General features: G+C 47.6%; 1 protein-coding gene across 2 annotated transcripts in view; it reads right to left on the bottom strand.

Moving 5' to 3' along the window:
* PLXNA3 (plexin A3) overlaps positions 1 to 26963 on the bottom strand; it is a 677771-nt gene that overhangs the window by 216224 nt on the left and 434584 nt on the right. For both annotated transcript variants that reach the window (XM_069645473.1, XM_069645474.1), the window contains exon 9: positions 12816 to 12930. In XM_069645473.1, the coding sequence (XP_069501574.1) occupies positions 12816 to 12930 (115 nt within the window). The remainder of the gene's footprint in view (positions 1 to 12815; positions 12931 to 26963) is intronic.

The following is a 26963-nucleotide window of genomic DNA, read 5'->3' as shown; positions in this document are numbered from 1 at the left end:
AGATGTTCCCCTTGAGCCAACTACGATCCCATGTATGTTTTCTTAATTTGCCATGTAGTATGGCGTCATGAATGACGCGTTTTTGCTATAAAGATGAGATTTTTTGAAAAAGTTGAGAGCATGCTATCTGATGTCCGGTGTTGTCCGTTTTACTCTGCATTTTAGATAATGGTTAATGAAACAGTGTTATTTGCCAACTTCCTGAGTTAGTCTTTTTGCGTCGTTTGAGAAGTTATTCTCGGTTCCATCCATAGTAGGACCTGTTACCTTGAGTAAAAGGGCCTGAGGGTTCAGTAGCATGGAGCACGTCAGTCACCCTTGCACAATGGCATCCCCAGAATCCTGGGGCTACTGGGTCAGGCAATTACTGACCAAAGGCATGCACAACTAGTCTAGAAATCAGCACAGGATAAGTGCATTTGGATTTTCACTAAAAGGTTCATATGAAGTGTGTATGATTGTTCATAGCTGCCATGGGAACATGTACAATCAAGTGAGACAGACTAAAACTGCACTCAGGGATGTTATGCCAGAAAGCTTTATATTGCACCAAATCACCATCATAGTGAGCACAGAGCACCAAAGCTTGTCCATAGTAGTGTGGGTACTGTGAGAAACCAGAAGGTGTCTCACCCGCTAGTCCCAGAGGATCTGTCATCCAATCCAGGTGGCCAGGACATGGCCATCGCTTTTGGATCCAGTTCCTGTGGCTGGACGAGTGCGGGAGGATCACCGGGGAGGGGGTCTTTGGGGAGTGGTGGGGGGGGGGGGTCTTCGGGAGTGATAGTGGGATACCGGATGGCAAGACGTGACATCTCCTTCCCTGAAACACCTTGGGAACTCAACCCCCCCGCCTTTTCCAACACAAACACTTTCTCACAGACAGCTCACTGTGAGAGAAAACGGACTAACACCCGAGCTGTATATCTGACACAACCCAATCCAATGGTTAGGCAGGGTCGGGCAATTACTGACCATTACACACACACACCTGACTGCTATCACACTTCCCTACACAAATAAAGGGCGGAATACGAGAGCACACTCTGAGGAAGGCAAAGCACACAAGGAAGCAGCAGTTACAAGATGGCAGTTTAATACCAAAGCAAGACCAAAGAGGATGGCAAGGAGGGAAGCACCCTTGACCTTTTCAACGAAAGACTTACTTTCATGAACCTTGGAGAATAGGAAACGCAAGACCAGGAATCAAGGCTGAAGAATCCTGTATTGTGTGTCGGAGGTACCCGGTGCCCTCCTGCGCCGATAGTCAAAGCGGGGAGAATTGCTTGCCGCTGTAGTACTGTCCTTTGCACCTACAACAAAGCAGCACCAGTGAAGTCAGCACAGCGGTGAGTTGGGGATACCGATACCAAACCGGTCTGTGTAGAAGCCAAGGTTGCAAGCGGCAACGTTGTATAGTGAAAGCTGAAGCGAACAATGTATGAAGTGTATGTGGTAATCGACGCGAGCAAAATTGAACACCACATGAGTGATTGAACTTTGAAGCCAAGATACGATACCTTAGAGTGGTCCGGCACCACGTGTGTGCTAATTCGAAAGTCTCTGTGAGGTATCCAACTAAAAGGTGTTAAAAGAGAAAGAGTGAAAAAGAAATTGCGAAATCCAAGTGGTCCTGCAAAGGGTTAAGTAAAACCCTATGCACATTTGAACGTCTTCAATGTTAATAACGTAAAGTTAAGTTAATTGGTCCGAGTCCGGCAGAGGGAGACTTATCGAATAGTGTGTTGAAGAGGATCTGAGCCCAGCTCAGGGGGATCCGGGGTGAACAGTGAAACACCCAAGAAATTGGATAAGTAGAAGTCCTACGAACATTGTGTTAAAGTGGATCTGAGCCTGGCAGAGGGGGATCTGAGGTCAATAGTGAATCAACTGAGACATTGAGTACTTGTGAAAGCGTAAGAGGAAAATAACTTATAGTTGGTTTGTCGCATCAGGCTCTGTTAAAGAAGAGACTTTGAAAGGCACGGGCACGGAAGGCCCTAATGCAAATTATTGAACTGTATATTCATGCTAGAGAAGCCAGAGACTGTGCTTAGCTTGAGTGTACTGCCTTGTCCCATGCTGGAAACGTGGGGAAGGGAAGCCAAGGGCCTGAAAATCCTGACATATCACTTTGTGAACACTTCTTACTTTTTTGTAACACTTTTTCCCACACTATTTGTATTTAGAGGTAAGGAATGGCAATAGGTTTATTAGTATAGGCCCTTTTATTTTGACAAGACACCACTAGGATTTCGTTATTTGATGTTTGTATCTTGCTCCCATCTATAGATTTAGGATTAGACATTTTTCCAACTCTTTCTAAAGTTCAATAAACACCCTTGAACTGTGGTCACTTATGCCCGTTTTACTGTTGATACCATGCCTTCCTTATAGTAAACTATGGTAAAGTTTAGAGGGCCTGGATTGGAGAGTGAGCATGAAGGGAGAAAAAAAACAAATACTGTAAAGAAGCAGGGTGTTTGTATATGCTTACTGTTGGTTTGCATACATACAAGTCCAGCTTCAGTGGACTTCCATTCAAGAACTGTGGAGAAACTAGTAACTAAATGTGTTTGCCGATAAAAGGACTGTCTCAACGAGGCAATTTTAAAATGGCAAAATATAATTTATACAGAAATGTGGGCATGTGATGGAGGCCAGGTGTTTTGAAGTCAGACCTTGTATTGTTATGACTTTGGCCCAGGCTTGCCTGTACATTCCCTTTGGGCAACTCCGAAATACTATTTCCGGGACTGCCAAGTCTAGGGGCCAAGAGTAGCCGTCCAGAACAGACTGTGTGCTAAGTCAATATAGGACAAGAACTTAAGCGGAGGAGGGGCAGGACTGATGCAAATACAGTGTATGTTGACAGCCTGGCTCTCAATAGTTCAGAACCCCCAGCTTGTAACATTTCACGAGCGTAACAAAAAACAACGCAAAACTGGCATTTTTTAAACACAAAGAGAAAAAGGGACGGTTTTAAATAAAACCCATGAAAATGTTTTGTTTATTTAATTTAATTAAACACAAAATGAGCCTTTTAAAAAAAAAAAAAGATAGTCATGTGAAAATGAGTGGAAAATAAAAAAATCTGGGGGTTGGGGGCTGAACCAGGAGAGAGTGCTTAAGCATAATATTGTGGAGAGAGAGAGAGAGGGGAGCCTAGGCAGAGATGGGGAACTGGGGACGAAATGGAGGGAGAGACTGAGGGAAAACAGCAGCAGACTGGGAGAGAGGATGGGAAGGAGAGGGCAGGAGCCTGGGGCAACAGAGGCGAGATGCGGAAAGAGTGAGAAATTGTGGGAAATGGAGACAGAGGGGGCAAATCTAAACTGAGAAAGAATGAAGAAATGGGGGGCTGCAGGAAGAAATGGAGTCTGAGGGTTGAGTTGGGAGCAAGTTGCGACTTGGCATTGAGACAGGAAATAAGCACATGACAGGGAAAGTGAGATGTTTGGGAGTGTACGTTGTGGTGGGGAATTGGTGAGTGTGAGGGGTGTTGGCAAATGGGGATTGGAAAATGTAGAAGGGAGATAAATTTAAGTGATAAGCAATAAAGTTAATAGCATAAAATAGACACCCACATCAAAGTAGAGCAAAACAAATTCTATTCTGCTAAGCCCAGGACAGCGCATTCTCATTACATTAAACAGATAATTTACTGCAAAATACCTTATTCCTTGCCTCAACATCCTGTAGAATCTGACTATCCAGTTATTATTTGACCATGAGCTTAAAAAATCTCTGGTGAAGTTATGTGACTGGTTCTCCCAGGACCAAATCAAATTCCAAATGAAATAGTGATAAACCATGAGCGTTTTCTCACCCTCAGCATCTGCCCAGCCAGCCGCAGTCACATGTGGTGTCCCACAAGGTTCTTGTGTATCCCCCACCCTCTACAACAATGCATTTACAAAGCCACTCTTCTGCCTTCTGGACTCCCAAGGTATCTCCTACATGAACTATACAGACGACGCAGAGATACTTCTACCCATCTCAGGCGACTACACCCAAGAAACTAATAACACTCTTGATGCAGTCTTCCACACCATCCAGGCCTGGAATTTCTTATCACTCACTTTGTCTCAATGATGAAGGTGACTGAATTGCTCCTGGTCGGCTCTGGAGTCCAGCTAAACATACTTGACACTGCCTGCAAATCGTTCATCATCGATGACATTTCCATTCCAGTCTCCCAGGAAGTCAAAACCCCTGGAGTGTATCTGGACTCCAACCTATCCTTAACCAAACAAGTAAACGTTATTGCCTCTTCAGCAGCTTATACGGCCAAGTTAAACAACGCCTGCAGACCTTTCCTCTGCCCTGGCAGCTGTAACCCCATTGCGAGAGCACTATTAGGTTCCAGGCTTGACTACTGCAACGCCCTATTCGCTCGCACCAGCGCCCTGCAACATCAACAAGTTGCAAATCATTAAAAATAATGCCCGAGAGCAGCCTTCAACATCCCTAAGAAAGATCACATTTCCTCAATCAGAAGAAATACACACTGATTGTCTGTCCGTGATCGCATTCTGTTCAAATCCCTAGTCATTACCCACAAGTGCACCTCCCACACCACAAAATACCTTTTGGCCAAGTTCAACCAAACTCAATCCTCCAGACCCACCCCATCTACATACCTGAATCGCCTCACTACTCCCAGATACATACATCAAAGATCAGAAGATCAGGGGGTCTCAGCTACCCGGTGATTGCTGCCAAGAATTGGAAAGCCCTCCCCACCCCCACTCTCACTAACATCTGAACCCTCATACTGGGTCTTACGGAAAAAACTCAAAACCTGGCTATTCTCACTGGACAGTACATATTAAGAATTCATGCAGTAAAACACTCCCGCTGCTAACTTTGGACTTTAACCTATATGTTGTTTTGTGTTAATTACATGTTGCACGGGCTTATTCTCTGTGACCAGCGCCTTGATGCCCAAGGGTTTATCGCGCTCTACAAAAGTTTAAATACATAAATAAACCAGAGGTTGCTTGTCCAGCTTCTTGGATGGAGTTATTTCTGACTGTGGTGATTCTATGCCCAAGTGTTCCTGAGAACGCAAGCCATACTAGAATCATCCTCCAAGTTAATGGGTTAACATTCCTGTGTTGTCCAATAACACTAAAGGAGGTTTAACATACGACACCTGTCCCATGCCCAAGAGCGGTTAACCTCCAAACCTCTTTTTCCTTCTCACTACCTCATCTGTGTAGAGAAAACCCTGTATGAAATGGAAGGTTGGAAGGATGAAGTGCTGGATGAGATTTAGATCCACAAATGCAAGTGGGGATATAGCCCAAAATGAATGACCTTTACCTGAATACATTGGGAGAGGCCTGGCACAACCTTAAACAGCAGTGAGAATCCCCTGAAACTGATGGAGACCAGGCATAATTGAGAGGCAAGCAGCCGAGAAGCAAAATAAAAGTTGTATTCCTTTGAAAAAGTCAAATACATGTTCTTGTGGCATGCTGAATGCAGCAGGGTAGATGTGGAAACAATCTAAACAGTCCGTTTATGCTACAAGTAGTGTCCATGTCACCGGCTGGCAGTTTTTGTGACATCTGAAGTCGGTCGACCATGGTAGAGATAGCCGAGGGTCGGGGAGGGAGGAGTCTTGGGTAGAAAGCTGCATGACTGAGTAATAATGATGGTTACTGCCTTCATTGTTTAAAAGTGGGCTCTTAACCCACTTGTTTTATATCTCGGCACCATGAGGATTCCATCCACCGCTCTACTTTGTCTACAATGTGCTCATTCAAGAACGTTAAAGCCGTAGATCCTTTACAGGCCTGGTGTAATATGTTCACTTTCCATGACACCATGCCATATGTTGTCTCCTAGGTACGTTTGCGGCCAAAACAAATTATTACCAAGGTAGACAGTTGGGTGGAATTGATGGGCTGGTACGCAGATACCAAGGCAGCGGCTTAAAGGGTTCAATCTTACTCAATTGATGCAGTGAATCCAAGTCTTTAGGCCGTTTCTACACAATCCAGGATTCCCCTCTCTGGTCACCCATCACAGAATCCTGCTCCTGGATCCCCCCCCCCCCCCCTTCTTTGCCTGCTCCGGCCGACTCCAAACACTTGAATTCTATTCCCACACACCTAGTCTAATGCAGCCATTCCACTAAATTACCCCTTCTCTAGTTAATGGCTGGAGTCCCCACTATACATCTACCCCTACTTGCCGAACCCATATTCACATGCGTTAATGGGCGTTTTCACTCCCATGCCACATTCCCATACCACTCGCATAGTGGGGGCCCCACAACACCAGGTCTGGAGGAGGGTAAGTGGCCCAGTCCTCACTCATAAGGGTGAAGGCTGGGCCAGGGCTCGTAGCATGGGAAGGACGTGCTCGGTCTGCGGCTCTGTAGCGGTCAGAGCCGAATGTGACATATGCCACGTCTCCATGGCATGGATTAGAGCAGATTTTGTGGAATGCTATAGCACGTGTCACTGGACTACCAGGAGTCTAAGGTAAGTTTCTTCTAAGTAGTTTAATTCTGTTCCAGAAAGAGGCCCTCCTGCTGCAGATGAGTATCTGGCATCATGGGCTTTGCACACACACATGCACAGCTGTGGAGCATTACAAAGATTCCATGTCTCCTGTGAGACTACAAACATGTTTGCTATGAACTGTTTAAAGTGGTGGCAACAACAGCAAGATGGATATTAGAAAAAGCATCAGAACACAACATGTTTATATACATAATGTGTAAGTGTAACACAGCCACTACATGTTTATCAGAGTTGTTAGAATGTTTATGCCCATATATGGAGTTTTGATCATAACATGTTTATTGAAAGCAGTTTACTAAAACAAGTACAGTTTTGTAACAGACACCAATGACCATATAATTATACATAACAGTCACATGTCACTTTCACCTCTTGCCGCTTCTCCTCCGGCTCCCTCGGACAGCATCACATACAGGAACCAGGAAGCTCTCCCAGCTTCCTGGTTTTCCCGTCTGTGAGCAGCATGGAAGAGCCAGAGGCATGGAGAGATACAGCGAACTGGTGTTTCTCCAGGAAACAGGTAAGAAAGCTTTTAAAATGTTCTTTGTATGTCTAATATGTGTATTTTGCATGTGTGAAGTGTGTGTCAGATGTATGTAAGTATGTATGCATGCATGTATGTATGTATGTGGTATGGACCAGTGACTTGTGGGTGGATGTGTGCCTGTGGGAAGAATTCAGTGTCGGCTGATGTGAGAGAAGGATTATGGGTGAGTGAGTGGTGGGTGAATGAGTGGGGCTGTGACACTGTGTGTTAATGTTATGGGTGGGTAACCTGTGTGGAAAATGCAGTGTGAGTGGATGTGAGACAAGGTGTGTGAGTGACTAGTGGGTGAATGAGTGTGAATGGGATAGTGTGTGTGAATGTTCTGAGTTGGTGGGTGCCAGTGTTAGTAAATTTGAGAGAAGGTGTATGGGTGAGTGACTGATGGGTGAATGGGTATCAATGTGATTGCATTTGTGAGTGTGAATGGTCTGGGTGGGTGGGTGCCTGTGTGGAGAATACAGTTTGAGTGAATGTGAGAGAAGATGCATGGGTGAGTGACTGGTAGGTGAGTGGGTGAGTAATGCTGGGGATCAATAGAACACTGTTGACATTCTTAAGTGACATGGCATGTTTTACTGGTATTATTAGGGAAGTCAACTTCATGTGTGTTATTGTGTGGCTAGACTGGCATTTTGGTGAGCCAATTTAGCCATTTCTTAATGTGGCATGACTTTTATTACTAGGCATCTTTGTTAAAGCAAACATAAGTGGCGGGACATTGCTAGACTGGCATTTTGGTGTAGAAGCTTAGCTATTTCTTACTTTAGCATGCCTTTTTATTAACTGAGCATCTATGATGAAATTGTGATAAGTATTCTTACGAGTCTAGACTGGCCTACATTGGAACCAGTTTGGACATGTTTTCTTATTGTGGTAGGGTACTTTTAATGGCCAAGCCAACTGGCTTTCATACTTTGTTAGAGTTTTGAAGAATTATTCTCTGTGGTTTATTTTCCTCTGCCTAGGTTGAGATGTGTTTTTTTTTTCAAAAAATGTGTTCAGCTTTCCCTGTGCTAGACATATACTGGATGTTTGGCCAAGGGAGAGGTTTTTTTCTTCATTTGCTCGGTCCAGCTGTGCTTTGAGTAAAAATGTTCTCCTAACTCACCTAGTTGTGGCTATAGTACAGAATACCTCGACACTGGCAGATAATTTTGCAGTAGGCAAGAAGGGGGAAGTGTCCACTTTCGATAAGTCACACTATCTGAAACAAGTATGGGCAAAACCAACTGGTTTTGCTTTGCTAAAGGGACCGGTTACGAACTCCCAGGCAGCAATACCAGGTAGGTGGCCTCAGTAGCAAAGGTCTACTATGGTTGTCGAAGTTGGAGATCGTGAACAATGGTTACCAAACTCGGTACAGTACGAGGTCTGCCTGTGGTTTAGAAATCGTTCACTCTGGTGCCGGGCAGAGTGCATGCAGACTGCCTGCCTGCCCCTGAAAAATCTGTGTCAACACAAATAATAACAAATGCCTGTCTTCTCCACATGGATCAGACTGCTAATCGAGCATGTAGATGGCCATGCCTGCGGGTATGTTCAGCCCAGCCCTGTGCCAGTGCAGTGCTTATGGCTTGGAGGTGGGTGGCGGCGAATGAGGGGGGGATGAGGACTGGGCAGGGGATTCTCCAATGATCTAAACTTGGCGAGTAGGTGCAATTTCCTCCAGCCCTGCAAAGCTTCATTTCCTAGCAGTTGTCAGCCTCCCTTCCCCCTTTTGAGAGTCGGAGAGGATCGATGGAAGAAGTTCTGGATAGCTTCCAGGCCCCACTAGAGGTCTTTCATTGCTCTGTGCCTGTTAGGACCTTTGACCTCAGCCTTGAAGCAGTTCTCGTGCCGGGCCCTGTTTCCTCTCATGAGCAGTGATTCGGCGCAGGCGCAGGAATCGTGCCCCCTCCTATTACGTTCGCCTGAGCACGTGGTGATCTCATAGGCCCTGCAACCCAGATCGAACACTACTGCAAAACTCCTCGCAGACCCCGAGAAGGCGTTATACACACGAGCTTTACACAGCCATAAAAAGAAAGGCCTCCTATCCTAGGAGGACTGCCTCGCTAACTAGTATCTGACACCCACAGGAAGCATAGCTCCATACACATAATGACGTCGTCAAGTGGCAGGAAGCGTGGCTCCAATCATGGCTGGGCTGCATGAGAACGTGGTGATCTCACCCAGGTAACTGGACGGTCGCTCACCCAAGATTGTGTGGCTGTAGAAAATGGCTGACGGTTGAGATGACATTTGCTCAATACAATTGGTAACGAACTGTGGGGCGTTCCACAGAGCCACCAAGTCCTGATGGAGGCAAGAAAAGGTGCCTTCAAGAAAATGAATGTGTGCTTGCAAGATACCATCGTCTGAAAATGTCTTACGGGTTATGCCAGTGTACGTATTGTGCTGTAAATGGCGGATGGTAAACGCGCGAAGCAAAGAACTTGCATCATTGCAACTAAGAGTACCACAGCCGCTTACCACAATTCTAGCAGCCTAAACCTGGGATCACGAAAACAGCACCATGCCTTACCTTGTTATTTCTTTGTAAATAACTCTCATATATATATTCCATGTTTTATTATGTAGCCTTCTTGTTTGAATGTAACCTGTTTTATATGTAATGTAACTAAGAAACTGAATATGCTTGCAATGCGCCCAGGTACCTCAAGGTTTGGAGCGCTTTATAAATAAACAAACACATCCCAGAAAGGAAGGTGTCTTTCTCGATCCACTTGAATCGATAGATATTAGCACATTACCTTTAACATTAACAGTGGCTATGTGTCTTGGCGAGAAAAAAGATTTAGTGTTGCCTTCCCTACTTTTTAAAGACTTTCAAGGTCGGCACTCGGAGCAGTTCTGCTCTGCTCGCCAACACAAATCGCCTGCATCATCTGGACACAGACAATGTATCTGCTGGGGCCAGTGCTTTAAGTGGCATGCAATATCGAGGGGGGACTCTTGGTGTGGCGTGGTCTAACGAGTAGCCACCGAACACCAAAGGGCATCCTCTTTGCAGCGCCCCCTGCATCTCATAGCCAACGACAGGACACCTATATGGGGTTGGTGCCACCCATTTTATTGTATTCTTTTAAATAGTGGAGCCGACCCAGACAGGCATCCCTCAGCCCTTTAACTATGAGATGCAGCGATCCCCCTGGGGTGACTGCTGCAACTCCTACTTAAAGGGATGCCTGGTCGGGGCCAGCATCACCATTAAGGATGAAAAGCAAGGCTGTTGGAAGCAAAGGTGTTTTTGTCTATAATGCCTCAAGCTCTTGCGCATGAGTGAGAGCTTTAGGCTTTAGAAAAAAAGGCTCACCTTCTAGTGGCCTCCTTGGTTGGGGCTTCCAGGGCACCCTGGAAGGAAGCCCTGGCAGCGCCCCGTCTCAGAATTTTACAAATACCGCCCGGGGCTTTGCCCAGGCTCACTGAAAGACCTGGCCACGACACCAAATCAGGAAGCTAGGATCTAACAGCTTCTATGAGAATTAAAGTTGGTCTCCTGAAGGGTGTTTGGGGCACCTGGGCTAAGAGTCCGCGATCTGGTTGAAAAGGCCATGGAGCTCCAAGGGGAAAAATTGGAGTCGGCCTAATGGTTTCATGATGCCCATGGTTACATGTAGATGCGGCCCGGAGTGATACACAACCACGGAGGAGGAATGGTGAGGGGAGTAAGGCTGGGCAGTATGCCTAAATACCACACCATTTCTATCAGCATGCTCCACGGCACCTGGTTTCCTATGCCCTCTACTTACAATCCCGTGTTATTCTAGTCAGAAGGTCTAGCATCTCCTGCTGAATGGGACCTCAAGCGCCAGCTGAAGAGCCTGGTGCAATTAGGGAGCACAGTACACTGGCACTTCCCAGAGGGCAGTAAGCCAGGCTGTCGATGCATAGTCCTGCGGGTAAGCTGCTGCACACCGTCTAGGCACACTAGCCGCATGCCGGATTGTCGCTCATGGAAACGGACTGTCTACTGCTTGCTTGGTTGTGGGTCCCTAAAGTGTCAGAAAGAGTATGATCTGTAAAGTGAGGGGCACTATTTCTGGACATTTGTTAATCTTCATGACACCCCCCTCCCCCATTCAACTCCCTTGTACCTTTGCATTGGTTTGCCTGCTCCTTTCTAGCCCACTACTCCAGCTTTCCTCCACACACTACAACCTTGCTCATACTGGGCGGGGGCACAATATGCCGCTATCCAGACAAGTGTGGGTGTCGTAAGTTCACTACGGTGGTGATGGGCACATCATACAAGCTTTTTAATATAACCTATCATGGCAGCGAACACTGCCTGTCCAAAGTTTGGAACAGGCTGTGTTAAACACCCCTAAACAGCTCCAGGCAGAACAGAATGCTGATTCTGTAGTTTTATAAAGCACATAAGTGGCTTGATAAGCAGATCGTATAATTTGCACAAGTTCACACCATTTTTGCAGGGTTGAGACGCCATGAAGCTGACGTGTTCTGGCTTTTTCACAGCTCCTCTAGACAGCTGAAGAGTAGGAGATAGTAAGACAGGCTCGCAAGTGGGCCCAGCATCAAGCCCTACCAACACCCGCTCCAGTTTTTCGGAAAAGCTGAAAAAAACAATGAATGCACTAAATTGGTCATCTGGGATTAGTGCTACCGACTCAAGTAAGCCATTTAGCGTGGACGTTATGGAGCTTGCAAATCGGTGATGACCCTCACAGCTAGACTGATAACTCATAAGTCGTGCCTTGCGGCTGGCGGGGCTGGTGGTTCGAGCTTTGGGCTTCCACTGCCAGCACCAATCTTGAGCTGAAAGTAGGGACGCAACAAGCAATCTTGCATTTTATATGAACAAGCTGACTGAGCGATAAATCGGCAGGGCCTGCTCCCAGAACTCGGTCAGCGGCCTCTCCCCCCCCCTCCCCCCATTCAGGCAGAAACTAATGGGGTACTCAGCAAGAGGAGCCCGTCCGCTGACACACCTGAAACACTTGCAGAAGCGGAGGAAAGAGGGGCATCCCCCTAGTGCACTCACTCAATGCAGACACTCGATGACTGACGCCAGAGGGCTGGTGTTTTGGTCCAGGAAAAAGCCTGCAGCTCTCATGCCTAAATACAGCCCTGAGTCATAACCTGGCTAAAACACGACATACCAGGAGAAGTACTCACAGTCCCCAGAAAGACTGGGGGGGGGGGGGAGACAAAAGGAGGTGGATAGGCGAGGAGAGTGGGAGATCCAGCAAGAGTAAGCCGCAGAAGTAAGGAAGGGCTAGAGGAAGGCATAGGCTAGAGAAGGGGAGGGGTCTGAGAAAGGTTTTAGAGAAAAGTAGCCTCTGCCTTGAGACCTTCAGCAGGATCACTTCGGGGTAGACGTGTGGCGTAGATCCTGTCCGGGAACAGGGGGTGGGGGGGCGCTATACCCCCCCCCCCGCATCAATCATACATGAGAATTGACCTCCTGCTGATACTGGGGGAGAGGGAGGCAGGGTGGGTATCAGATAGGAGATGCAGAGAGGAGCTACTGCAAAGGATACAGAGGCGCTGGAGGTTCAGCAAACGAGTGCATGCAGAGGCGCTGTTTCTGCAAACAGCTAAACTGCAAGCTAAAGAGCTTAGTTGACAGGGGTGCTACATGGAAATACACCGTACAACGCAGGAACGAAGCGATAAGGGTACGAGAGGAAAGGATGCAAGCAGACCATTTCGTTATCTGAGGACAGAGTCCACAATGTCGGCAAAAAGAGAAAGGACAACTGTACCTCTGTGGTGTTGACTCGTCCTTCCTGGAAAGAGCACTCTGCAGCGTTGTTGGTACATATGTGCCGATACTTGCACCAGTGACACGAGTACTGACTGCTCACACAGGACAGGCACCTGAGCAACAAAAAAACAGAACAAAGTTTTACCAGGGCAGTCAGACGGACGCAAATCTTGTGATGCTGGCATGCAATGGCGCCACTGAATAGTCAGGTATCATTCTTGTCCCTGGCCCACAAAACGCACTCATATTCCTTTGGAGTGTGCCTTCCTCAGCCACAAACCACCCATAGCAACACCAAGGGAGCTCCCTTGATGGTTTCCTCATAGTGCGCGTGCTCAAACATTAGGGGTACCACTGAAAGTAGGGCCAAAATCTGTCCAGCGCCTAGAACAGACATGGCTGGTTCCAAGAGCTACAATAACACGTCAATGGTTGCAAGATAAAATGCAGGTGTATCCAGTTCATAAATCTTCCCCCCCCCCCCCCCGAGAAAACCTCAGAACCGAAGGGTACAGCTATCAATTTATGTAGGCATGGTTTGGCATAGCCCCCCTCCTCACCCACTCATTTGCTGCAGAGTGTCACAAGCTGTCAAAAGTCACACTTTTCTGCTTCCTTTGTTGGAGTGCATGTAGGATCCATTTGACAGTTTTTACTTCCTTTGGTTCACTTGTAATTGGCGAAAGGCAGCCCTGGTGACACATCTCGGTCAGATAGCACAGCGAGTAGAGCGCTCGCTTTGACATCCGTGCAGAGCCGGCCGACGCAGGTTCGAATCCCGGTAGAGCCCAACTCAGCCTCTCATCCTTCCGAGGCCGATAAATGAGCAACACACACCGTGTGTAATAATAAGCAGCGCTCAGAGGCCTGAGGGTTCGTAGCGCTATATAAATGCAAAATTATCATCATGTGTGGTGAAAAGTTCCTAGGATGCAAGAGCACACGAGTTCCCTTAAAACCTAGTGCGCCTGACCTTTAAATGATCTCTTTTCTCATTGATAAGTAGCCTCTCTAAGCTTGGATTAGATAACTCTAGAAAAGACTGCTGGATTGACCTTCAAATTGTCAGCTGTAGCATTGTTACCTCATCGCGGCACTCGGCCCATTGGACACCCCAATCGAAAGCCTTGGCTTTGTTATTTGGGATCGCTGCAAAGATAGACCAAGGAGGCTGGGGGCCTTGTTTTGTTGTTTCCAGCTGACAGCTGCCCACGTTACATTGCTGGGGAGCACAGATGGCACCATTTTTGGAACGATCTAGCGCTCCCTGATCAATGCAAAGCAATTGCCGCTGTGGTGGAGTGCTTATAACCATTGTACGAGCAAAGGGGCCAATGAGCAGGTCCATTCCAGGGAAATCCAGCGGGAAGCTGCCCGATGCAAGAGCAGAACGAGGATGGGGAAAGCAGTTTACAAGGAGATCACGCTTCATGCAAGTATAAGGGCACAGGCAAACAAAGTTACAGAGGCAGGCAGGCTGCATACTGGGGCAGCTGGCCTTACACCGAGTAAGAGCAGTATCTAGGGTACCACTGATTAGTGTCCCAATGCAAGAGTCTTTCACAAATCGGATTTATCATCAAGTCCAGATGTTAGAGATTTCAGAGAAAGCTCTCAAAGGACCGTATGGCCCTGGATGGCAACCATTCAAGGACAGCCTGAGCTGTTTCATTACCACTAAAGACCTTCCTTTCAGAGAAGGGACATACACTTTCTGGCCATTAGGAAAGTCCCTTTATCCGTACAGGTCATGCTCATGATGGACTGGGCACACTTGAGCTTCTAATGCTGGGGTGAAGACCCCAGCATTAGAAGCTCAAGTGTGCCCAGTCCCAGTGTGGTGTGTTGCCGCAGATGGCTCAAGGAATACTCAGAGTATCAGAGATTGTTAAAGGGTTATTTACTGGTTTCTCAGAGCCCTAGGGCCTTCCTGCATGCACTCTCCTGTTTAGAAAGCACCAATCCTCTCTAGCCCAGGTGACCCCATTTCCTAGATTAGCATATACAGAAGAATGGCCCCTTCTGTCTAAGGCCTAGTCCAGCTTGTTGGGATCACCTAAAGGCAGTAGCCTTCTCGCTCTATCCTCCCTCAACAACTTCCTAGACGGACGTGACACTATCCCAGTGGTTAGCAGACTAAAAAGGGATAATGGGAAGTGCGTCGCAGACACGCTGTTTGGTTCGGTCTTCTTCTAATCACGCCAAAATACTCCTCTGCTCAGGTAATTTGCCAATGAAACCAAGCATACACACCTTAGGGGACAACTGTAGTTGCAAATCACATCTGGGTGCAGCAAATCTCCCCCCCCAATATTGAGTAAGCCGTGGGCATGCATACAACATATGCAACAGATCAGCCACATCCCACACACACCCGGGGCATCTCCCACAAACAGTCTGTGTTAAAAAGCCGGATCTTAGATGGAGGGTAGTGCAGTCCATTGAGAATTTTAAATTAGATAAGTCAACATTTAGAGTTGTAAGAAATGTTCTTCGTCAGCTGACAAATGCTTGAACATTGTTTCTCCGTGAATTCTACATTCAGGTCTCGTTCCCATTGAGGCACTATCTGGGACTCTCCCTGTATGAATGTGTACAGTACAGATACACATTTACTCCTGCCACCTGGCATTGTTTCATGAATGTAGGCCAAACCTTGGTTAATAGGAGGTTCATCCAGGCAATTGGGCAAGCAGGCCCTAAACGCGGCCCTCATGCTATGATAGTATAACAGCTACAGAGGAGTTCCACCTACAAGATCGCTAACAGTGTCCCAGGTTATAAACTTCCCCTGGGGGTACACGTCACCCATTTCATATATACCTCCTGTCTTCCAACTTCTCTATAGTGAGGCATCTAGGGTTGGCGGCAGACAAGGTATTCCCCATAATATTGCTTGCCTGGCATACAGGACCAGCCAACCCTGCGCCCGCATTAATCCCTTCAAGCAGCCCTTGTAGACTCCACAGGCGCTAGTGGGCCCCCTGGGGAATAGTCACCTCCGATTACGGTCAAGCGGCCATCTTGTTTTGCTGCACAGCACCACCCTTCTCCAAATAACACTTGATAGCCTTTCACACACTCGCACAAAATGCAGCACCACTTGCACTAACTAACTAACCACTACCTCACCTGCTTCAAAAACCACATCTACATTTATAATAATCCTGTTAAGTATGCTGTATATATATCACATCCACACAACATCTTTCCTCCTGTTCTCTTGGTCTGCCAACTCTTCCGACATCACCCGAACAACCCCACAACTTTCTGAGGGTTCATTCATCATCCCTCCCTTTCTTTAATTGGCCATCTGACCCAGTCTTCCCGGCCTTGGGAGGGACTAGAATAACAGACATCTTTAAAGAGAGGGTTAAGCCCCAGCCCTTTTCTCTGTACGGGGCTGTCGTACTGCAATTAGGGTGGCCTACGCTGCATAGCAACCAGGTTTGTGTTAGGGGACAGCAGCTTGGTTCCCCTTAAGGTAAGTATAGTCTTTGTTGTATTTTTCTTTAGGACTCTGGTGGTTTAGGGCTGCAACACCAGTCTCAATGCCATGCGTCTTGAGGCTGGCATGTGGTGTGCATCATCTGTAGCACCCACACAGAACCTCCGTTCCACATTCGGCCGCTCCCTCTCTCCTGGATATGTTTGTCCACTCCTTGCCTAGCACTCATGGTAGGCGCACAGCAGCTCTGGCTCCCGTTCCACTGGCTCATTCTCCCTGGTTGGGTTTTGTTCTGGGTTAGCATAGGGCACTAATGGGGTGACTTCTCCCATAACTGTGGCTTCTTTGGTATTTCTAAAAAAGCAAGGAAAAATCTGGAAAGCAGTTTGGTTAAAAGGCATGGGGTGATGCAGTCTGGTACTTCACATGTATAGATTTGCCCTTGAGGAAAATGGGCCCCTCCCAACTGCCTGCGCCCCCCCTGATTCATTATTATGTGCTTAGACACAAGTGTTTCAAAGTGCAACCATGCATGGGAGGGGAGACATAAGGAAGACAAGACAAACGATCTTACAAGGCATGGTACATTCAGATCATGCAGGTGCACAGAACAGGAAGTGCGGGGGGGGGAGAACAGGGACCAAAAGTGCACCCAGTCCGGTCAGAACATGGATTAAGTACAGAGAGATACCACTTGCATGGGTCGTAACCAGTGGTCAAAGTGTACGAAAAGAATTAGTGGAACTATGTTCCCTGCTGGCCTGCACCCATTCCCCACAAACCCCATCACCACGCCCCTCCCACACACAATACACACACAAACACTTGCACCTGCTGTTTAAAGGAAGGTTTAGTGCAGTGCACTGAAAGTGCAAGTTTCAACTTCTTCCTACACTTTTATTTTAAAACTAAACCATTCCGGAACGGTTTCTTTTTAAAATAAAAGTATAGGAGCTGTAAAAGGTAATTTAAAAAAGTAGAGGAGCACCGCTCCCGCTCACTTCGACCACTGGTCGTAACCTAAGTGCAGTAGTGCTGTGGCAAGTGCAAGGACCAGGGGCAAGCGCAGGAGACTGGCGAGGAAAGCTTGGGACTTGTGAGGATCTGAAGCTACAACAGGCAAACAGTCAGCGAAACTGAGCAGAAGCAGAGGAGAGAGAGCAACAGAGCAGAAAGAGGTGGTAAGCAGGGGGAGAGGGAGAGAGAAGGAGGAGGCGAAGTGGAAAGTCTTGAGGAGTTCCCAGAACTTAAGGAGATCGGCTCAAGATGGAGTGGCAGGGAGGCTGTGAGGCTGTCCCAGAGGGAGGTACCTGCAGTGGATCAAGATCTGCCTCCAAGTCTATGCTTGGAGAAGCGGCTCACCCGCAGAGAGATGGAGGAAGACTTGTGGAGGGCTCGGGAAGGAGAGTATTTAGGAAGAGAGTTGGCTGTAGTGCGGGCACCGGACCCAGAAAGTCTTTTGGACAATGCAGAGGGTCTTGAGCTTGATCCTCGCAGCCACAGGGAGCCAGTGATGGGATTTCCATGCCAGAGAGATGCGGTCCCTGGGCTTGAGTCCAAGGATAAGTCTTGTGGTTCTGTTCTGGATGAGTTGAAGAGGACAGAGGGTAGAAGAGGGAAGGTTGGGAAAGAGGCTGTTGCAGCAGTCCAGCTTAGAGAGGACCAGGGCTCGGGAGATGGTGAGCCTCTGGGGGAAAGTGAGAAGGTAGAATACCTCTGAGAAGGTGGAGTTTGTAGTGGGACTTTAGTGATGTCTGATGTGAGACGAGAAGGAGAGAGTGGAATCGAAGATGAACCCCAGATGTTTTGCCTCTGGGGTAGGACTGGCTCGAGATTCATATGTTCTGGGTGCCCCCAATCTCTTCACAAAAAGATCCAGCAATTGTGCAGTAAGCAGTACCCCTCTTGGCTGCTTCTGAGCAGACACAATGGGTACAAGCTTCAAACGCCAGCGTGGATCGTAAGCACAGGCCATGCAGGAAAAGGGTGTAGAAAAGCAGGGCACGCAGGTGGCAGGGCAATGCAGGGGTCCCACGCGCCTGGCAAGCATGCAGGAGAAAATTGAATTGCAATATGGCTAGCACACGTTATTTTGTGTTAAAAGATAATTATGGTAAATTCCAAAATGGAAAGAGTTATGTAAGTTAAGGGTACACAGGAGAATTGCGTGACACTGGCATAACAAATTACACTCAAAAATAGCAGAAAAAGGGTGTCCAAAACGTATGGACATTCCCGTCCCATGCACACCTATTTTACTGAAGAAAACTTCAGTCAAATACTCAATTGGGATTGTGACTTTTCAATGATACATAATTCGAATACACTCTTGTATATCGCTCTTGTGTGTAGTCTGATTTCTTTACTAGTGCCAACATGGGCAAATATTGAATGAAACAAGCGCTCATGTTGGCACTAGTAAAGAAATCACAGACTACACACGAGCAATATACAAGTGTGTATCATTGAAAAGTCACAATCGTAATTGAGTATTTGACTGAAGTTTTCTTTAGTAAAATGCGTGCATGGGGGGCGGGAGTGCCCATACGTTTTGTACACTTTTCTGCTACTTATGCATGCAGGCCGGCGGGCCAGCAGAGGGGCACCATAGAGCGCACGGTGCCCGGCCTGCTCCGCCCAGCGTCTCCCAGGCCAGCCGCTCGGCCTCGCCATCCGGCCCCGGTTCCGAGTGGCCTTCAGGAGCCCCGGGTAGCAGCACAAGTTCACAGTATTGTTTCCCAGTGAAGTGGCCCTCCGCCCCCACCACTTCCTGCCATCGCCCACCTCCTTTTATTTACTATTTCTTTAGAAAGAAAGGAAATTGCTCGGGCTTTGAGCCGAGATTGTCTGGGTTAAGGGGAACTTCTCCGCCGAGCTGTTCACACACCGAGGCCAGCCTTGAACTTCCGAGGAGGCAAGAGGGGTTATTTATCGGACACTTAAAACCCAGCCCGACATGCCCTGGCACTTCACCAACCAAGCAGCCATTTCTAATGTTCAATCTAAAACGACCTTTTATTGTTAAAGTTCAGGCGTCGGGGTCAACAACTGCCTTGTATTCGTTGCTCAGATCCTCGCGTGTAGCTTAGTCTCTGCTATGGTGCGTCCATCACCGCCCCTCCAATGAGCCTCGCATCTTCCCTACCCGCTCGCAATAACAGCGAGAAGGTTTTCTGCCGAGCGTAGTTCCCTCATGCTCAATGTTACGCGGTTGTCGCGTCCCCCTATAGTGTTGGCATGTTCTCCCAGTGTGCGGCTTATCCCCCCCCCTGCATGGTCTCTTCTCTTCCCCAATATATTTCCCCTCCAACTGCTCCGAGGCACCTCATCTTACCTGTATTGTGCCCCCCCCAGTCCCCATATTTCTTTGATTTTGAGACAATGGACGAAATTCTCCAAATAAACTAAAAAAAATCATCGTACATTTTTCTAGAAATGCGGCAGCAGAGGTTTGCGCCGCTGCTGTCACCCTTGCATTTCTATTCCCCAAACAGGAACAGAAATGCTGCAATATTTGTGTACATGTCAAAGGGCCGGTCCATGTGAAAGGCATTCCCCAGGCCCACGTGGGTGCTGGGAGCCTGCCATACGGAAGTGTCATGAACCAACTCCTGACACCGATGTATGCAAGGAGGCCGGACAGCGAATGTCTGGCACTGTCCCTCAGCCCCCCACACCGCCCCCCAACCATAAATGTGCAGTGTGCAGATCACCTTTGTGAGTAAGGTGTCACGCACATTTGTTAAAGCGGCACAAGTAAAAAAAATGCAGTGTTTTTTGTACTTGCGCCTCCTTTGACTGTTCCAATATGTTGCACCTTACACAAGAGGTGTCTAATCTTCTCAGCATGTCGGCAACCGTGCCACAATGTCCATCCCCTTTCCTCACAGCGTGTCTCTGATCTCGTCCTCCCCCCAGTCCCAAGGTCTTCTCCTCTGTCCTTTCGCTCATCTAGTGGCAATAAACACATTCCGAGGTGGGCGCAAAGGGATGCCGGGCACCGTTAAGGACATCGGTGCCGGTAATCACTTTGCGCCCTATTCCGAGGTCCCTTAGTGGGTCCCGCAATGGGCTCCTGGTTTTACCAGGCGCCCTTAGCGGGAGCCGCTAAGGGACCAGAGAGCTAATAACGGTACCGCAAATTGTGGTACCGTTATTAGCTACTTCCCCATTCCCACTGAGCCCTATGGGGGCTGAAATGAGAATGGGGAATGGTTTTTTCAATGGGGACTTACCGGTCCCTCCAAGGTCGGAATGGACCAGTAAGTCCCCATTGAACCAGGTCGGACTCCGTGCCGGTATGAGAGGTAGTCATGGCACAAATAGCACCATGATTACCTTCATACTCTGAGTGAGGCCCATTGTGTTGACTTCTTTAAAGGTCTTTTCAGCCCGACCCCGTCCACCTCTCAGCGCTACAGTGGCAGCTGCCTTGCATCCATCGCCTCTCTTAATGTAGTCCTTTAAACGCAACAGCACCATCTCCGACTCCATCAATAAAGCTACTGTGTCCAACAGTTTGTGGGGCTATCCCATGGGAGTAATTATAGGGACACAGGGGGGGTTTGTTCCCCTCCCCCCAACTTCTGTGGCATGCCTTTTTGTCCCCCCAACTTTTGGAGGGAGGGCAGGGGGGCTGCTATGATCAATTATGTAATTGGACAGCGCAAGCCCGGCTGGGGTGCTCAGCAAGGCTTGCGCTGTCTCATTACATAATGCAGAGATGCCTGGCAGCCACGCTGCAACACATTCAGGGCTGGGATGCCCTGCGTGGCTCAGTCCTTCACCCTGGCTGGCCTGACTCAAAGTTAGCAGCCAGGGTGCTGAACTGGGTGTTGCAGGGCCTAGCGCCTGTGCGGTCACGCAAGCAGCAGCACTTCCGGGGGCCAGTGGCACAGAGCATCGCTCTCCAGCTTCGTGTTTGTGCGACACACAGACAGGAACTAGGAAGCTCATTCAGCTGCCTCGTTTCTATCTGGAGGCGCGTGAGCGCAAAGAGGTTAGGTCGGTGTAACATGAGACGTGGCCCGGGAGGCTTTAAAAAATATATTGCGTTTGTCTATATTTGTTGGGGAGCTCTGTCCAATCCCTCTGAGGCAAAATACATGCAAACGTCTGAATTAGCATAAGGATTGCACCAACAGAAGTGACTTCACAGAAAAAGACATTGCAAGGCACATCATCAGTCTTTGATACTTGGTGGCGCATTGGAAGTCATTTTAGAATAAGTTGCCATAAATAAGCCAAGTGACAAATAACTGTGGTGCAAAATAACTAAATTGCACTATTGGTATATATGGAGCAACTCCACAGTCATTGGGCTCTTCCATTATAACAGCATGATACATTAATATAAGCTTTGAAGGGAATCAATCACTTACAGAGCTGCAGATAAGGCAGAATGTGATTAAATGATTTGCACAGTATCACACACTTGGTTAAATGGTGAAACTGGGATGTGGACAATTTACGAGACCATGCACATCCTTCCAGGCTTAGTTGATAAAGATATTAAGGTTTTGCTTTACATTTCATGTGCTTATTAATTATATAATACATATAAAATATTTATAGCAATGCATTGGAAGCAAACCACATTACATAATAAACTAGCCTTTCATAGTAAACTAACCATATATACATTGTCAGAAATATCTTGAGCAATGGGAGCATGGCTTTAGTTTGATTCTCCCCATTCTGCATGCAAAGTCACAACATCATCATGTAGATTAATGTGAGCCTAACAAATCCCCCTTGGGTTTTAAAGCCATAATCGTTATTTCATAAAGCATGCAACATTATGCACCCTTCTCACTTCTGATCACTCCCTCCCATTTACATTTCTAAAGGGCCAAAAGTCCCTGCTAATAGTACCCCCCTCCCATCCAGTCAGTGCCTAATGGCTCACATGGTAATACTCTGATACATGCCAACGTGAGTACCCCCTGCTTCCTGGAGCTTCTTGGGACATTGTCCTGGCAGCGGGACACCTCTACCATTCCTAACAGGTAAGGTGCCCTGCTATCAGGACAATGTCATGCTGAGCAGGAATTGCTCAGCTCACATTGTCCTGCCAGCGAGACACTTTTGGTGTTGGGCACCCTCTTTGAGGTGCCGAATGGGAGAGGTGTCCCAATGACAAGTGTCCCAGTCTGGCACTTAAAAGAGCTACAGGAGGGGGCAGCTTGACCACCCCCTTGCGACTCTCCTGCTCGGTACTCCACTGCTTGGAGCCATTTGAACACAGGAAAACATACCTTAATTTTAATCAGTCAGAATCCTGTCTATCAGCACGTAGACATATAGGGTGCTGCGCAGAACAAAAGTTTGGAGATAAATGGTTTTTAAACATCTGTACCAATTATACTTGGTCGCCCACTGAACTGCATTAACCAATGGTTTCTGCCTTTGAATGAATGGAAAAATCAGGCAAATTACTGACATTGCAGTGAATCTGGTCTTGTCGGCCATGGCTTTATGGTTCAGCTAGGTCAATTCAACGTGGCCCAAAATTTCAGGTATCAGGGGGTGATGAAGTCTGGTCTGCTCAATGGATGTTGTGCCACTGTTTCCATGTGTTATTGTAAATGTACATATAAATGTTGTGTGCACACAGTGTATGTCAGTGGAGGTGCTGGGTGCATTTGTGTGTGAGTGAGAGTGTGTGCAAGCATATTTTGTGTCTGAATGAATGATAATGCATTGTCTGTATGTTCTAGTGGAATTATGTTTGTCGAATGTTATGTTGTGTCACTGGGTGCATGGCAGGCCGGCTGAAGATGTGTGGGGGCCCAATTGAATTTGAAAGACAAGCCACCAGTCTTATGAAAGTTATAACAGAGCGTCAGCAATGGACTCTTGTGGTGTAGTAGTTTAGTGTTATCCTCACCGACGTACAAAATCACAGCAGAATTCATCATAGTTATTTTTGCTGCGAATATGTTTTTACCTCAGTACAAAAAACCAAACCCATGTCCCCTCAAACCACCAGTACACCCATAACCCCCCCACCCCACTTAACTTTTCTCCATCCGCTGCCTCTCCTGTAACCTGCAGCGTCATATCCATCCCTTTAACATGGGTCGGATCTGACGCTGCAGCGTCCTCTTTTTTTTGGGTCTCCTGGCACCAATGCTGAGGAAGCGGGGTAACACCCCTGCAACCACCAAAGCCAAAAATGCCAAACATGGGCTCAGGGGCACACCTGCAACCACTGCTCTTCATGTTTGGGATCTTCGGCTTCGAACTAATAGTGGTGACCGAATTCTGTCAAATCTACCATTCGACCACTTTTTTAAAAAAATGTTTTTACAATTTGGCCGAAACGATCCCTCAGAGCCACCATATGCCCTTCATCCCACCCCTTTACTTCAGTTGTCATGTCCCCCCCAACATTTTCAGCAAATTTACTCCACTGGGCTATCCCACCAACTCTAGAATGCATGGCAACGGGTGCGTGTTATGCGTCTACTCTCACTAAAGGCCCTTTAAGGGCACTCACTTGACATACTGGCCAACATTCTACTGGGGGATGGGAGATCAACATTACCACTCCGCGCTTCACAGCAAGTTCCTCCTCATTTGCCATCTGAGGTCCTAGACTGTCCCCATTGTATTTCCCAGAGAGTCCAACCCCCTGGTGTTCAAGAGGCCATATAACCTAATCAAGAGCCAGCAGCATGCTGGGTTGGACGTGTGGTGCCAGGCAAAGATGAGCCGTTTGGTGGGCATTGCTTGGGCCAGGAGGATAGCTCAGGAGCAACGCACTAGACCTGGAAGCAAGACAACACAACACTGATGCACGGGTTGAAAACCCGTCCTGCGCTTAGTGACAGGACTTAGACATGAAGCGCTACATAAGAACCCAATTTAATTGTTTTTTCCTGGCTGGCACCCATGATGTAATCTGGCCAACACCGTAAGTGCTGTGGTACTCTGGCGCCTTGGTAGGAGAACAGATTAAAAAGGGCTTTGATGAGGTGCGCATCCTCTTTGTACCCGGCATGCCTGCAGACCTTAGTGGTCACAGTAGGGTGACCAGACATCCTGGTTTTCCCAGGACAGTCCCGGGAAATTGCCCTCCGCCCCGGGATTGGAAGGATGGGTGGCAACGGTCCCGTTTTTTGCCGGCACCCGAGTTTGAAATCCTGAAATCGGGCCCGCTGTGGCTCGTCCTGCGTGTGAATGGGGGTGTGAATTATTTTCATGCCCCCATTTCCTCCCCCTTCCCCTCCCCGGCCACTCCCCTCTAACGAGAGGAGTGTGCCTGTGAGTGAGCAGCCCTATCCCCTGCAACAAGCCAGCGACAGTTACAGTTTTATGTTTACTTTAGTCCTACTTCTATGTCTATGGCCTGCCCTGTTTTTTTATTTTTTATCTGGTCACCGCCACCAGAATTTTGTTCTCTCACCCACCCATTCCCGTTCTAAGCTAGAAATACAGAAGCAACATCAAGGGTGATAACCAGTGTGTCCATTTTTTGTTGTTGATTTTTCTAAAATGGTGTGCTGGAATATCTAGAATATTTGTGAAGATTTTTGTTGCCCCCAGTAGTGTACCGGTGCTCATTACATGCCAGGGAAGTTGTTATGTGAGCACCCGCCAGTTGTTGCAGAGCTAGTAAGTACACAGGGGGAAGAGGGGAGGGGGGAAAACAGGTCTGAGGTGTGCCAGGCTATTATGACGTCATGCACTCCCTTTATCCAGTCGTTTTGACATTTGCCTTTTGTTAACTGTCGTGACAGAATCTGATGAACAATATTACCCCACCTCTGCAATGTATTAATTGTTGCATTTCCATAGAAAGAATGGTCTGGTGTGATTCTACTGTCCGCCTCTCTATTCCTCAACTAAGGCTCATTCCCTCTGAGAGTCTTGGCCCTTTTTCAGGGCACAAGTCTTATAAAAAGTCAGGGGGAGAAGAGACTCGGACATACGCAATGGGAAGTGACATCCCAGGAAGTGAATTTATGCTAAAGTGAAATTTGCGAATTTCCTTTGATTTGGCGTTTCCAATTAAAGAAATTGCACAAGACAAAAACAATCGCCTTCAATAAACCTGAACAGATTTTTCTAAGACACTACTAAGTATAAAAGGTCGGTAGCTTTTAAGAATGTGTATAAAAACATGTGCTTTATAGCAAAATACCAGTATGAAACATTTTACAAATTCGTGTTAAGATATTCACATGTCTGGCCTCGAAGTCTGGCCATCTGGGTCCGAATCCCGTCAGGGCCACTCTTTACCCTAAACCAGGAGTTTGCATCCTTTGGCTCTGCAGATGTTTTGGACTGCCATTCCCACGATTCTTTAGCATTGACTATGTTGGCTAGTGATTATGGGAGATGTAGTCCAAAGCATCTAGAGAGCCAAAAGTTGCTGACCCATGTGGCCTAAACCATTAGTTCAATCAACAATCTTTTTTTTATTTCTTGAAAATACTCCGGTTGGATGGCGTCTGCCCCCTGAAAAATGTGGACAGATGCCGCCTTCACATGTGTACCCTCAACTCGTGCCCTGCCATCTTTGCGACTTGCTCCCAAAGTGCTTGCTCACCCACTCTACGCCTCTTTGTCCACTTTGTATGGGCTCAGCCACTGTGCTTGCCACACCCACTGTGTGCGCCTCATTCATTCAGCACACTCTCTGGTCCCTCTTTTCCATTCCGTGCCCCATCAACCACAATGTGCCATTATCACCCCAACTTTCTTCCTCAGCCTTAACAACACAATTGGTTGGTGTGACTTGCGAGGTTGCAAGTGTTGCCAAGACTTTCGCAAGGCAATTCTGAGCTCAGTCTTTACTCATTGATCATCCAGACGTCTTAAAGGGGCATATAACTGTTACTCAAGGGAGTGAGACCACAACTTACAGCCCCTTCTGCACTGCATGAAATCTGGAGCAGATGGTTGGGGGGGCAGTGCTTCCCGTAGCCTGCAGGGCCGGACTGTTGCTTTTTTAAATTTTTTATTAATTTGCATTTTTAAAGCGCTCATACACCCCAGGGGCAATCGAGGCACTGTTACAGAAATGAGACATGTGTCTTAGTTGCGTATTTATAACGCGCTTAATACCCAGAGGTTTCTAAGTGCGGACCCGGGAATCGAACCTGTGTTGCTTTGTGTCGTCTTGTTTCCAAGGCGAGCACGTTGCTGCTTGAACTATCCTCCCGGGATGGCATGCAATAGTTTCTGGCACCAATGAAAAAGTGGCCCACACTTGCCAATGGCAGTTCATCCCTTTTGTGACAGACTGAGTAGTACCCATGAGGGAGGTTTTTGATAAAATGTGACGCAAATTGTGCATGTTAAGGAATATTTACTCCGTAACACTGGTTAAAATTACTAGCTGAATGGTGAAGTAACTTATCAAACTGGCCCACACGGGCCTAAAAAGTGTCCCTCTTTGGCCCAAAAAAAAATGGCCCACACAGCATTCTGGGTTTTTGGTTTGGCCATTTCCCTAGTGCCATTTAGGGCTGGTCGCGAGGCAGGTCAGAGGGAGCCCAGTCTTGCCTGTGGTTTCTGGGGCAGGTCTTAAAGCAGTGTTGCTGCCTGTGGATCCCAGGAGACACGTTCCTGCTCCCGAAGAAGGCACCCAACTGGAGGCCGAGTGCAGGAGAGATCTGGGAGCGGTGCTGCTGGGCAAGGCCATAACAATGAATGCCAAATCACGCCTTCGACTCTTTGGAAAAGCTT

Source organism: Ambystoma mexicanum, chromosome 2p, assembly GCF_040938575.1.
Source record: "Ambystoma mexicanum isolate Mex_15411 chromosome 2p, UKY_AmexF1_1, whole genome shotgun sequence".
NCBI lineage: Eukaryota > Metazoa > Chordata > Amphibia > Caudata > Ambystomatidae > Ambystoma > Ambystoma mexicanum.
This window is presented reverse-complemented; position numbering and strand designations above follow the sequence as displayed.